The sequence below is a fragment of the Nymphalis io genome, chromosome 23 (assembly GCF_905147045.1).
Source record: "Nymphalis io chromosome 23, ilAglIoxx1.1, whole genome shotgun sequence".
NCBI classification, from domain to species: domain Eukaryota; kingdom Metazoa; phylum Arthropoda; class Insecta; order Lepidoptera; family Nymphalidae; genus Nymphalis; species Nymphalis io.
Window position 1 is genome coordinate 4,311,595 of NC_065910.1, and position 15,553 is coordinate 4,327,147.

The 15,553-nt window shown below is 32.5% G+C and overlaps 2 protein-coding genes across 2 annotated transcripts in view; both read left to right on the forward strand.

Annotated features, from left to right (window-relative positions):
• The window catches only part of LOC126777663 (UBX domain-containing protein 6), a 410,195-nt gene that overhangs the window by 144,287 nt on the left and 250,355 nt on the right, over window positions 1-15,553 (forward strand). The window lies entirely within an intron of this gene.
• On the forward strand, window positions 969-12,288 carry LOC126777636 (acetylcholine receptor subunit beta-like 2). Its single transcript, XM_050500746.1, has 12 exons — window positions 969-1,156; window positions 4,474-4,680; window positions 5,144-5,275; window positions 5,927-6,088; window positions 6,387-6,577; window positions 7,278-7,384; window positions 7,622-7,753; window positions 8,370-8,475; window positions 8,579-8,774; window positions 8,978-9,124; window positions 11,745-11,905; window positions 12,046-12,288. The coding sequence occupies exons 1-12, from the start codon at window positions 1,069-1,071 to the stop codon at window positions 12,256-12,258; spliced, it is 1,842 nt and encodes a 613-aa protein (XP_050356703.1). The 5' UTR covers window positions 969-1,068; the 3' UTR covers window positions 12,259-12,288.

A 15,553-nucleotide genomic window follows, 5' to 3' on the forward strand; every position in this document is an offset into this window, starting at 1 on the left:
TGTTGCGCACGCTTTGTTTATTTTTTTCTTTAATTAATTAAACTCTGTACTTGTAAAGTGGAAATATTTGTAAATATGTTTTATTTTTATAAATATTAATTTATTTCTCTTATATTTTATACTATAACTACCTACAATATTTAACTTTTTCAGAAAAGTTAAGAGACAGAATACAAATAGCTTATACTCTGACTTAACACATAAATTACCTAGCACTCCTCTCACACGCAGGATAGCGTGGACTACTGAAGCGTAGCCACGGACTGAAGCTAATTACTTTTAATAATATTTTTTTACAATTCACACGTTTCTTAAGCCCTTCCTGTTGACTTTAGTGAAGAATCTGCATCAAGACAAGCAACTAGCTTATTTTTTCAAGCTTATTTCACATGACATCATGACGTCATAAAGTCAACGTCAAAAATCTTTATTCAATATAGAAGCGTTACACTTGCTTATTGATTGTCATAAATCTACCATCGGTTCGAAAATAAACACTTCAGACCTGAGAAGAACGGGCGAATGAAATTCAGCGGGTTTTTTTTATATCTCATTTCTTTACAGGAAGTGCAATACATATACAACACTAGCCAAATTATATATACCTTTTTTAATTTGAGATAACCTGGAGGCGATCGTTTCATTCCCAGGGTGTGCAATCATTTAAAAAGTCATCGGATGTGTATTATCCTTTAGCACACAAGCGTTCCTTAACGATTCTTTTAAATTTCACAATTGAATATTTTTGAACGTTTTCTGGGATCCTGTTGTAAAAGCGTATACATTGTCCAATAAAGGACTTACTAACCCTGGTAATAATGGTTGTAAGTTTATAGTTGTTCCTTTCCTTTATAGGTGTTAACACTAACATAACAAAACAAAACATAAAAAACAAAAACAAAGCGGCAAGTGTTACTACCGACGTAACGCACACGATGCATTCATGTGTGTCTGTATACTTCTGAACTAATAATTCTACTGGATCGTGGCTTTAATTACAGCCACCGCATTTGTAAGAGGAAAAATATATTTTCAATTAAAAAAGTGTTGCGTCCCTTATATGTCACAATGAAGTGGATTTCATTGTTGTGTTTAAAATTGTGGATTATTAAAAGTTCAGTTCAAACGGATTCAAATTTCACTTTTACGTATGATAGTGAGTATTACTATAATTAATTATCATGATTTGAATTGATTTTTTTATAATATCTATATTAAATATGGCGAAAAGTTAGTTTTTTTTATACTATAGGTAGGTAAACGGGTAAGTGGACACCACCACCCGTATACATTGGCGCCGCTAAAAATATTGACCACACAATGTCAATATGCCACCAATCTTGGTAACTAAGATGTTATGTCTCTTGTGCCTGTAGCTACACTGGTTCACTCTCAATATGTGATTAGTGGGTGGTACCCACCAAGTAGGCCTTGCAAAAGTCTTCCCACCAAGCTAGGTTTGTTTATTTGAACGTGCCAAACTCAGAATCTACTATTCCGATTACAAATGTTATTGTAACATCAGATATCCTATTAATTAAGACATGTTAAGGGCTATAACATCACACTACAATCCACGGATGTAGAGCTAACGCTTTATGCGGATAAATATGTGCGAAAAAATTAGTATGTCCGAAGTTTGTTCGAAGTTTTTTTTTAAATTATAAAATGATCTTTACTGGTATTAATTTATTTAATTATATAATACAGATTTGATTGATATATGTTATATATCAATCTGCCCGGAGTTCGTAAAGCCCTTTTTTTTGCTCCGAACTCTCGTTGGCTATATTGGATTGCCGACATTACTGTCGTAATTTAATGTTAAAGGGGGCAAACGGGCTGGAGGTTTATCTGATGGAAAGTGACTACCATCGCCCATAGGGAAAAGGTAGGATCTTTTCTTGAAGGTTTCAATGTCATTGGTTCGAAAAAAACACCGACGAAAGCTGGTTCCACAGAGTGCTCTCATACCTATGGGAATAGTGAAGTCGTATTTACGTAACATTTACTATTTAATTACTGAACAAGATAAGATTAAATCATTTTAAAATATTAATAAATTAAAATCAGTCTGATTTCACGAGGAATAATAAAATTACCATTAATAGTTAACGTCATTGCTTCACGTCTATTCGAATCGAACTTTTTCAAGTGGAAACTTCGAGACCGGTTCCAAGTTCGTAGTCTTCGAAATGAGCATTTAAATTTCGTGAAGCGATCGCTCAGATCATTTCAATTATTCAAAACGGCTTGATCAGTTTCAATGTATTCGATTTTATAAATCATTAAAACTTTTTCGTGAATTTTACAGACTTTAATTTTATTTATATAAATGAAAAAAACAAACCAGACCGAGGACGGAACACGTGAATCTTAACCGAATATTTCCGGTTCAAACTGGGAAAGCTTGACTGAATCACGTGCGTAATTTGTGTTTATTACGTACGTAATTCATCTCGTGCTCAGTGTTGAAGGGTCGTGAGAAAATTAGCATATGTCGAATGGAATTCCGCCATATTTGCACTAATCTGCATCGGAGCAGTGTAACGGAATAGGCTCCTAAAAATCCTTTTCAAATGCAAAATATGTATTCATTGCTCATTTAAAGACCTTATACAGTACAGTAACAGTAACAGCCTGTTAATGTCCCACTGCTGGGCTAAGACCTCCTCTCTCTTTTGAGGAGAATGTTTGGAGCTTATTCCACCACGCTGCTCCAATGCGGGTCAGTAGAATACACACGTGGCAGGATGTCAATGAAATTAGACACATGCAGGTTTCCTCACGATGTTTAACTTCACAGTCAAGTACGAGATGAATTATAAATACAAATTAAGCACATGAAAATTCAGTGGTGCTTGCCCGGGTTTGAACCCACGATCATCGGTTAAGATTCACGCGTTCTAACCACTAGGCCATCTCGGCTTATATTAAAGACCTTATTCGTAATTTTATTATTTGTAATATCAAAATAATTTTAACAACATTACACATACTAACATTTTACTATCTGTTAAAGATTCTTTATCTTTTAAATAGATTACTTTCGTGCACGCGGTCAGACTTATCTAATATACTTATCAAATGAATCGGGGAATCGTTAATTTGCGGCGAGTTACTAAACCATTATGCTACACGTTTATATTTTAACTTTTAAAACAGTATTGTTACTTAATGAAATAAAAATAATGAATAAGTGTAAAGCGTATTTATAGTGAGAAGTATTCATTTAGTAAAGTAAATACTTGATTTATTTAATTATAAACAATTTAAATTAAAAAAATAAACAATAATAAAATTAAGTAACAATACCACTGCTGAGGTAATCATTTTGAGAAGAAGTTTACTTTACCACACTGCTCCGAAGCGGGTAGGTGGATAAACGTGAACAGATTTACGGGTACGTCCGCCACAAGCATGTTTCCTAAAGATGTTTTCTTTCACCACCGCCTTCAACTCAGTGTCGGTTAAGATACACGTTGTCTAACCACTGGGTCATCACTGCTCTAAGCGACAATAATGATAGGACAATATTAGTCTGAGTACAGTGTAATATAACATTACAAGCATTTGCAATAATATTACAAATTATTATGGAAAAACTATTCAACGAATACGACACTTAGTAAACATAAATTAAAATAAAAAGCAAAAACGAAAATGTAATAAAATCAACAAGTTATATAAATTAAAAAGTGCTTCTAGTTCTGTTGCTTAGTTGTTTATATTCTTTAAAATTTTTGTAGAAGAAATTGATAACATGATAAATGGTAAAAGTTGATATCGTTATACTATAATTTGTATAAAAATTATCTTTTTATACGTTATTAAATATGGTTTAAAGTAACTATGTAAATAATATGTAGTGATTTTGTTTTTTAAAATAATTTAGTTCATTCAGATTTAACCACAAGTCCTCCTTAACTTCTCAGTAAGCTCACGAAATAAAATGTGTTAATTAATACTGAATTTTAACGATATGGAAATAGGTGTGTCACTATATACATATTTAAAAATAATAATATACATATTCATTATAATATCGATCATTTTGAAAGTATTCATTATTATAAGGAGAGGATAGCGAACGGCGCAGGACCATATTTTATTACACCAGTGTGTGCACAAACACAGATACACTCCTCTTTACTACTTTACTATAGACACGATTCCAAGGCGCAAAAGTGTACACACCGGCATCATCCTATTTCCGAGCTGCTACTGAGAATCTTAGACAGAAAAACTCAATAACATTTTAATGAACTAACCTAGGAGCTTGAACCCAGGACCTCGGGATCTGCGGCCTTATAACCACTAGACTAACGAGGCAGTCATTTAAGATTAATATAGACACGACAAGAAAAGTGACAATACGAATAGTGATAAATAGTTATCATTATTGATTTCAACAATTGCAATGTATTTTCTCCATTGTTGTGCTTTACTTAACTCATGTTATTTAAATTATAGTGGCAATGCAGTGCAAAGAGCATATCTGCCAACACGGCTACAACTACGAGATGTTCTACTTCGTGGACTACGCTGACCGGAAAGATATGCGTTCAGATCCTAGTATTGTATTCGAAATGCATATTGCGATACTAGCGGCTAGTAACGGGCATATTCTTTTGTCTACTGTCCCTAAACCTGATGCAACGGATCCTGTGTATGAGATCGGTAAGTCAGAAATGAAATTTCTTCTTTTATGATAATTATAACCAAGATAGAAAAAGAAACGGACCACTTGATTTGAGTACATACAATAATTTTACTCTAAAAATAATACATTATAAAAGTTATTCATCAAATTATATACTAATAATAGGTTCATGCATTATAAAACATCACATTTGGAAAAACAGAAGGATTTAAAACCTAAAAGCCTCAGCATCAGTTAAAATTATTTAAAGTGTCAGAGAATATCATATTGAAGTTAAATAAATTATAATATTTAAAACATACATAGTGAGGGCATAATTTATTTATTCATTGTTGAAAAATGTTCTATAATATATTTATGGTGTGATAGATTTTAGATTCTCTGTGATTTATCAACCACAAATCATGAGATCAACATCATTATGTCTTCTCATTCTAACACTCACTTACAAGCATATTTGTATTTGTTTTTATAATATAGTTGTCGGTGGTGGAGCAAATAAATTTACGGAGCTGAGAGGAAATTTGAAAAGAAATGCAAGAGCTTCCGCGAAGACTGTTGGCATTTTGTCTACAGTTAACTTCAGGGCGTTTTATATAAAAATAACGGAAGGTAACCTATATTCATTCATAGATGTACTCTAAACGAAATTGATTTGATAATGATTATTACCTTATCAATTTTGGTCACCGAGACCATACTCAAGAGAAACTGCGCAGTAGATATTGTAGTGCTTGAGAACTACTACATACACATACATTGATGTGTGTGTACCGTTCTGCACACAGGTGCAATCTCTATTTCCTCACTCTTAATCCAAAAGAACGGTGAGTCTGACAAGACTGGAAAAACTTAAGCATCAGTTTCAATACAATTTTGATATGTTAGAATATATTATAAATGTAAAGGTGAGTCTGTTAATGCGAAAGTAATGTCTGTCTATTAATCACGACTTAACATTACGAATGTCGTTTTTTTGACAAAGAGATAGTCTGGGATTTGTATAAGGACAAAGGCATTAGGCATATAAGTGCCAAGATTAACGACTCGCATGGAATTGTTCGCAACATCTAGATTTATAATAAAGTATAGATTATGTTCTATGTAAATGATATATAATTATTTGTTAAAGTTTTTACATATTATTTTTAACGAACTAAATTGACAAATGTTTTTTTTTATTTTAGTTAGTTTGTTTATTGTTCGTTTTTTTATTATGGTGTTAATTAGAATGGCACATGATTATTACAATTATTGTTATAGATGGTCTAATTGAATTTGGGCGAGAAGGTGAAATATTACCAATAATATCTTATCAAGATATGAACCCACTGACTGTTCGATACTTTAGTTTCGCTGCTTGGAACGGTGTTGAGGCTAAATTTCTTTTTGACTGCCCAATACCTTTGACCAATGGTTCTAGTGGTAACTATCAAATTATATTATTGTATCAGCTTTCTTTTAAATGCAAAGTAGTCAAGATGTTATGTCGGAGTTACGATTTAAATCGGTGATTATTATTGACATATTAATTGAATGCTTGGACTTTTTAATGGTCAAAATCAGGGTCAAAACCTCGGGATCTATGGCCCTATTAAGTCACAAGATAAACGAAGCAGTTATTAATATCACAAGTTATATAAGAATGTAATAAATGCAATTATGTAGTTTCATAAATTGAATACTAAAATTGCTTTCATTGATAAATTTGCATAATTTACAGTCACGCCCAGTTCTCAAGCAGTTGAACCAAAACTATCCAACTCGGATAGACTAATGCGAACTCTGCTATTAAACAAAGATCCATATCAACCGCCCAGACCAAAATTCACTGTAAACATTGGAGTAAAAGTAACAGGCATAACTTATGATGCATTTGAATCTAAATTGAGCACGGCTGTGTCTATCGTTCGGGTAAGTTAAAACGATAGATAGATATATTAAAATTACATTGATTTATACAAAACTAACAAGTTTTATAATAATACGTGAATATTTTTTTAATATATAGAAAAAACGAGAATTTTTTTACATAGAAATATTTTTTTTATGTTAAGCTTGCCGCTCTTTTATCAATAGTTTAAAGTGGGTGAAAGCGGGTGAAACTACAGAGCGCAGTTGCTTACGTATAATATATAATAGTATTGTATACTTACAGAGCCGAGATGCCACTGTGGTTAGAACGCGTGAATTTTAACCGATGATCGTGGGTTCAAACCCGGGCAAGCACCACTGAATTTTCATGTTCTTAATTTGTGTTTCTAATTCGTTTCATGCTTTACGGTGTAAGAAAACATCGTGAGGAAACCTGCATGTGTCTAATTTCATTGAAATTATGCCACATGTGTATTCTACCAATCCGCATTGGAGTAGCGTGATGGAATAAGCTCCAAACATTCTCCTCAAAATGAGAGGATTTCTTAGCCCAGCAGTGGGACATTAACAAGCTGTTACTGTACTGTATCTTTTGATATAAATTTTATGAATATTATAGTAGTAGTTTTTTTTTGTCAAGTATTAGGAAAAAAAGTCTTTCTATTTATTAGTATAAATTTAAAATTTGAATAACCCAGCTAGTAGCAATTTCATATAAAACAATGATATTCATTTTCAGAAATGGACGGATGACAGTATGGCTTGGAATCCAAGTAAATTCAACGGAACGACATATCTTACGTTTCGACAGGGGCAGATATGGACTCCTACTTTAACAGTTTTTAAGTAATATAACATATATCTTTATTATTATTCTGATAGGCTTTTTTATATATAGGGATTTGAAAAATCCCGTCTTAGTTAGTAGTTTGTGTTGTTGTGTTCGGTTTGGAATGTCTATTATGCCAGCGCATTGACGATAGAGTGTTTTTTTTAAGTTTCCACATTTACATATAATTTCTATCATGATGATTCAAAAGATATGAGCCTATTTCCATATTTTTTTTGTGTTTTACATTTCAGCTCTGATTCGATCAGCATGTTAGCTCCTAAAAACCAAGAATTGATAACTATGGTGAACAGCGGTGAAGCGACCCTCCATATGCAGACAACGATCCAGACTTGGTGTTTTGATTACGATAACACGATAACGAAGTTAATATTATTATTTATTAAAGTTTATTCTCATTCCTCGGGTTGGTAGATATATGTATATGTAAGAGCAGTGATTTTCCAGTGGTTTGAAGTCGTGTATCTTCACCAACGAATGCTAAATGATGTGCTTACTGTTATAAACATTTTCATTCATTACGTCCTCGGCGGTGAAGAAAAACATTTAGAGGAAGACAGCATGTGGCGAATTAAAATCTGCCACGTGTATCCACCAACCCTCATCACAACAGTGTTGTGAAGTCAGCTCCAAGCCTTCTCTTTATGAAGGAGAGGAGGCCTTCGCCCAGCTGTGGAACATTTACAGATTTTTACCTTGCATGTGATTTTTTTGACATATTCAAATTCACATAGGTTATTTTCATGTGATATTTTTCTTCAGCGCTTTTGGTTAAGACATGTTCTATCCACTTTTTTTATTGCTCCGGGGTTAAATGCTACGTACCTGACCTTTAATTTATGTAGATAGTAGGACAGAATTATCCTTAAGCGCGGAAAAATACTCTTTTCAATCCCACCCAGCGGAACTATTCATCGGTTACCGGCTCGCGTCATATAATACGCCTTAATAAATAGTTATACATGTATTTTTTTAATTTAGATGGCCACGTGATGAGTACTTGTGTACTATAGTTTTGGAACCTTGGGAACTTCATGATCAGATCGTTCTAAGGCAATTAGATCCTAACAGTGATGCGATGAAAGCGGTAAGGTTTCATTTAAAACATGTTAACGCATTTTTGTGTTAAATGTATATTGAACATTTGGGAAAGACATTAGGAAAAACAATGAAATAACAAAATTCCTCAGTTTACAGTGATTGATGAAGTTGTACAAAATGCTTGGGATGTAAATACTCACCAGTACGTTGTAAATTCATCATCTTGGAACCAAATTTATACCTTCGATGATAATACTACTCACCTCAATGACAGATACGTCATAAACGTCAGCTTGAAACGAAGAGCCACTGCATATAATATTGTTTTCTATACGCCTTTATTAGGTGAGTTATTGTAAAATAATTCCATACATTACTTGTTGACAACAAAGTATTTATTTTAATATTTTTTATAACGCACAATTAGATTTGTCATAAATCTATTTTTTAATTAAAATTAAAAGATATATGGATGATTATAAAATCGTTTTCTTTAGACATTAATAAAGGTATATCTGATCAAAATTATTTGTTGTATTTTTTTACAGTACTCATGACGTTTGTTTTATTATCATTCTGGAGCGAGCGATTAAATATGAAGAGGGTTTGGTTCTATGGATGTTGCACTGTTGTTATTTGCATGGGCTTATGCAACATTGATTTCTTGGTACCAAGCCACACTGTGCCTACTATTAGTAAGTACTTGTGTTTCAGTATTTGTCTGATTATTCTACTAGTTAATCCATATATTTTAATTTTGTTGAACTTCGACTGTTATTTTTTTATTAAAGTTAAATTTAAGTAACGGCCTGTAAATGTTTCACAGTTGGGCAAAGGTCAACCAAATCAAAGGGTGAGTGAACCGGTTAATTACAGGCACAAGGGACATAAAATCTTAGTTCCCAAGGCTGGTGGCGCATTGGTGATGTAAACGATGGTTAACATTTCATACAATGCCAATGTCTATGGGTGTTAGTGACTACTTACCATTAGGTGGCCCATATGCTCCGTCTTCCTATTCTATAAAAAAAAAATCCAATGTCCACCAAAGTTAATAGACATTTGTGCCAAAATAAATGATCACCATTTCTTACATCGCCAATGCCATCAACCGTGGATATTAAGATGTAATGTCGCTTGTGCCTGTTACACTGTCTCATACAACCTTCAAATCGCAACATTTTATTTATTTTTATTTTTTATTTTTATTTTTATTTATTTGGGAAACATACAGCATAATATAATACATAAAATTTAGTAACAAAATAAATTTCACTTAAGCCAACAAAGTTTCCACTTATACAAACAAACATGGAGTGAACCTAACGATAACAAGTTATTTAACAATTTATTAAGATATATGAATAAAGTATTAAAAATAATTTAAAACAGAAAAAAAAAACGATAAGTATATTACTGACAAATACAGTTTTTTAGAGCTTCTTTGAACTTAAATAAATTTTCGTTAAATATATCTATACTAGTGTAGCGTTTATTATGATTGTCACATGCTCTTACTAAAAAGCGATTTTTAGCATAGTTCGTTCTACACATTGGGACATAAAAGGTATGTTTTGAACGGGCAATGGAATGTGAGCACTTGATATAAATGTTGTTGACTAAGTACATTGAATCGACAAAATTATTTACAATTTTGTAAAGAAAAACCTGATCTTTGCATTCCCTGCGTTTCTCAAGCGACAAAATATTAAGCTTATTAATAGCATTGGACCCAAATTTACGCGTTAATCTTCTAATAAATTTATTCTGAACATTTTCGATAGCCATAACATACTTAGAGTATTGTGGATTCCAAACCGTTGAAGCGAATTCCAAATTAGATCTTACATACGAGTTATACAACACATTATATGTATTGATATGCTTAAAGTCTCTTCCCTGGCGAAATATGAAACCCATCATACTGTAAGCTTTTGCGATAATTTTATTCACATGCCTGTAAAATAATAAATTAGAATCTAGAAGCACTCCTAGGTCCCTAACCTCGGTTACCCTCTTAATTAAATGATTGGAAATTGTGTAATCAAATAAAATTGGATTTTTTTTTCTAGAAAATGTTATTACATTGCATTTTTCAAAGTTAAGATGTAGGCCATTAGATGAACAATATTGCACTAAAATATCCAAATCATATTGCAAGTTTTATGATTTTAAATAGTTTTGTATCATCGGCATATAGAAGTATTAAGGACTGACTACTATGCTTGTTTAAATAATCAACCTCGGGTTGATTCACTTCTACTTCAAAAACTGATTTAAAGTAGTTACTAAATAGATTAGAGATCGATGGGCCGTCGGAGCCAACCGTATTGTCATGAAACATGGTGTCAGGTATATTATTACTACCTTTCTTTGATTTTATAAATGACCAGAATTTCCGAGAACTGTGATGAATATTATCTTCAGCTCTAGCAATAAAGACATTATAACACTCTCTTTCCATCAATTTAGTTCTGTGTCGAAGGTCAGCAAATTTGTCATAGTCACTATTATGACCATAAATTTTCCATCGTTTATGCACTTGTAATTTCTTTTTAATCAATTTAATTAAAAAACTTGCTAAACCATACAGGATATTTATTGATATCGTATACTGTTTTAGCTGGTACAAAGCGATCCACAATATTATTAACTATTAAATAAAACTTATCTACTGCGTTAATTATATCACATGTTTCGAATTGTTCCAGCCAATCAATATTATTTAGCTCATTGTTAATTGCGTTGTAGTCAGCAACATGAAAGCGACGAACAATTCGAGGAGCATAACGTAAATTTGAATCATTCAACATAATATCCGTCAACACAGAGAGAGACGGATGATGTACGTCTTCAGGCAAAGATAATGGTGTTGTTCTATCGACCGAACAACTACAGTTAGACAGAACGAGATCCAATAGTCTATTATTACCATTAAAAATCCCATTATACTGACACCAGCCAGAGAAGCACATAAAAGCAAATAGTTGCATAATTAAATTATTTTCGGATGGGTTTTGGATAGCTAGCGTATTTTCAGAGTTATGTGACCACACAATATCTCCCATGTTGAAATCTCCTACAACAATATATTTATCAAAAGGGTTATTCAAATTTAAATCTGATAAGAACATTAATACTAAATATTGCTGTTTGGTGGCAGATTGTCCTTTCCTGATGGACTTGCGGAAAACCCTATCACCAAGTGAATATAGTTATAAATATAAAATAAATACATAAAACTATTTTGTTAATATTCAAGTGATCTAAACACTGGGATGTCTTGCCCCTTTTTAATCTAAGATATATTTTCAGTGATTTTATATGTTACTGTTTTGGGAGGGGTATTATTAGCACTGTTAGTGCACGTAGCGCTGATGACGTCATTAGCCAAACGACTATGTAAGACAACCTTTATCCAGAATAATTTGACCTCACAGTGGTTCAGAGCCTTATTCTGCTTGCCACCTTTAAAGGTACGAGTATATTAATATTATTTGAATTTATTAAAAATACAGCTTTCAAAATAAGAATTTATTATTTTTCTCATAGTACGGATATTAATAAAAATTAATACAGAATACTTACATAATCCTAACGAATATATTTTTCTTAGGTATGTCAAATATATGAAACTGTGGACGAATGTTATACTAGGCAAGATGATGACGACTCAGGTGTGGTAGCACCAAGAAACGGTAGCATAGAAGAGATGCAGAGTGACAATAAAGAATACAGCGAATCCATGGAGGTTGCAGAAGCTATAGACAAGTTGATGTTTTTTATATACTCTGTATCATTTGCTATAATGCTAGCGTTACACTTCTGAACATAAATCGAATATAATGTGTATGAGTAAGATGTTTTTTATTGTGAAGTCGTTAAAGCTACATTTATTAAAACTACGGTGAAAATAAGACAATCTATTTCAAAAGTATTTTTAGGTTGTGGAAAACTAAAATAATGTATTAAGTTGAAATATTTTTTGTTAGGCTGGTGCCGTGTAAATTAATAGAAAATATTTCACCCCTTTGAGTGGAAAAGTGTGGGATTCCCTTAATGATGCTTAATAAAAAAGTTAAAAACTAATTTACTATAAAATGTGAGAAAAGTAAATAAGTTTTGACATTAAAATCGTAAAAATTCTAATGGACGTACACTTTCAATAAAACTTGCTCAAATTAATACACGAGTAAGTAAGTAATAATTGATTTTTTGTAACATACAAATGTTTGTTATGGATAAACTCAAAAACTACTAATTTGATTTACCTTTACATACAGAAAGCTATCAGCTTATCGGTAAGATAGGCTTTATTTTATTTTCAAAGAAATTGAGGACCCCTGCCAAAATTGCAATACTACTACTAATTAGGTCACATACCTAAGGTATCAGAAATGTTCCTATAAAATATCCATTAACGATAAGGTAGATAATTATTCAACCCGAACAAAGTTAGGGCGGGTCGCTAGTCTGCAAATAATGAATAACACACATCGCGAAAGTTTCACGAAAACTGTAACACTTAAAATATTTATCATAGAATACAATAGAATATGCTTTATTGTACACCAAAAAAGTTACGGAACCATTTTAAACACAAACATAAAAAAACGAAAACTATTTTGTACAAAATGCGGTCTTATCGCTAAAAGAGCGATCTCTTCCAGACAACCTTTGGGTGAAGGACATGAAATAAATAAATAAAGCGGTAAGGAGGTGTACTGATCATTTCAGTTCATATTATAAGCTTATGCAAAGCCTTAATATCAGTTAATATGCAAAAGTTCTTTGATGTTTTATTATGGATGAATAAACTGATATAGCTAATTAATTTAATCACTACTTTGTTTTTCTCAGCCAAGATCTATCCAAGTGAATGGTCACTTTGAAGTTTCAATGACCTTTTGATCAAAGTAAAATTAAGTTTAACAATAGTCTCGATTTCTATTAGTCAGCAAAGGCTTAAATTGAAATTGATTTAACTGCCTCGTTGGTCTAGTGGCTACGTGTAAGGCCGTAGAACCGGAGGTCCTGGGTTTAAATCCTAGGTCAGGTAAATAAAGTTATTGGATTTTTCTGTCGAAAATTCTCAGTAGCAGCCCGGAGTCTGAAAAGTGGAAGTGTGTACACTCCCATGCCTCGGAAAGCACGTAAAGCCGTTAGTCCTGCGCCTGAACTCTTTCGTCGTGTCGGAACGACGTCCTATCAGATTATGAGAGTTAGGGAATAGAGAGTGCACCTGTGTTTGCGCACACACTTCTGCACTATAATATCTCCTGCGAAGTTGGCTAATCTCAAGAGAGATTAGCTAACACTAAACAGTATCATTATGTAATTATTATTTAATTTAAATAAATTAATTTGAAGAAACTAATGAAAGAATGAAATAAAACATCGTTTGAGAAATTCTGCCGCATTTGTATCCACTTACTAAAAGGTTGACACGATGGATAATAATAAACACTTGTTATTATATTAATAAACACAATAAGATTTATTTAAGACACATCAACAAAAATTGTTGATGTGTCTTAAATAAATCTTATAAAATTTACAAATTCAAAACTAAAATGACGTTAGAAATATTTCAACACAGTCACATCGCTATGTTAGTGTTCCGATCGAGCTTAAAGAGCAGTATCGGATCTAGTGTTTGACTTTGCATAGAGATAACTTGCGAAGTTAGTCGGACATCGACTTGGGAAACTTAAGTTGCTTGATATATTGCTTTATCGAGTGATATACTTTATCAGAAGCGGATATGTTTAGTTATCACTTCATTTATGTGATATCATAATATTTTATAGGGGAATACTACAGGTAATTTAGGATTTGGAGATCGTCATATACCAGACATATATTAATGAAGATATGATAAGAATAAAGCTTAAGTTAATTGCCTGAAGTTATATAAAGGGAAAATATGTAATTAACCGGGGGATGATAGTTAGTGGGTTGTTCTGTGTAGAACAACGACTTTACGTGTTATTCGGGGCTTGTAGCTTGGAGCTGATACTGGGAATTTCTTGAATCCAGGACTTCGTAACATACGCAACCTTATTAATTATCCACTAGACTAACGAGGCACTTAAGGATAAAGATACGTAAAAACATTTCAATATATCATTTCAAATATATTATAAATATTATAAAATATTTGAATAAAGCATCGCATCGCCATCTATTGGCTAGTATATAATAATACCCAAATTATTCTATCTCTTATTTCTACGTAACCTTCAATTTACATTGTTATTTACCGGATGACTTGCCCGAAGGGTGATCGGTCAAGTGGAACCCTTTCTCTTTTCTTTGTATCTTTGTCTTTGATATTACGTTCCTCGTGTACCGTGTTCGAGTAATAGATGAGGGTGCTTAAAAAATAATATTAATGAAATTTGACCACCCGTTTTATATAGACACTTGTAAAATGTATTTATAGATTGAGCATGACTTGTATAAAAACAAATTATGTACACTCCGGTACAGTCGCTTAGAGCCATCCTCATCGTCATAAGGTCATAAATATCGGAGGTTGCTTTATATGTTAATCCTGTAACATGACCGTTCAAGAGCTTATAAGCCTAATTAAACTATATATATATATATATATTTCGGAAGTATAAAATGATGCATTATATATATCGCTGGGTTTCTATAATGAACTTTGTGTAAGAACAAAGTCTGAGAGATTAACGTAATAGCATGTGAATGTCCCACAGCTGGATAAAGGCCTCCTCTCCTTTTTGAGGACAATATTTGGAGCATATTACACCACGCTGCTCTAATGTATTAGAATACACGTGGCAGAATTTTAGTGAGATTAAACATGCAGGTTTCGTCACGATGTTTTCCTTCACCGTCAAGCACGATATTAATTATAAGCACAAGTGTTGCTTGCCCAAATTTGAACTCACGACCATCGAATAAGATTCACGTTTTCTAACCAGGCCATTTCAGCTTTTGAGAGATTAATTGTCATTACTATCAGTAGCGAATATCTTTCTAAACTACAGAATAATTCGTACCGGAATTTCATTATTTTATATTTTCATATTTTTACATTCAACATAGGCAATATCAGATATATTATCGTAATATTATATATGTATTGCATTATT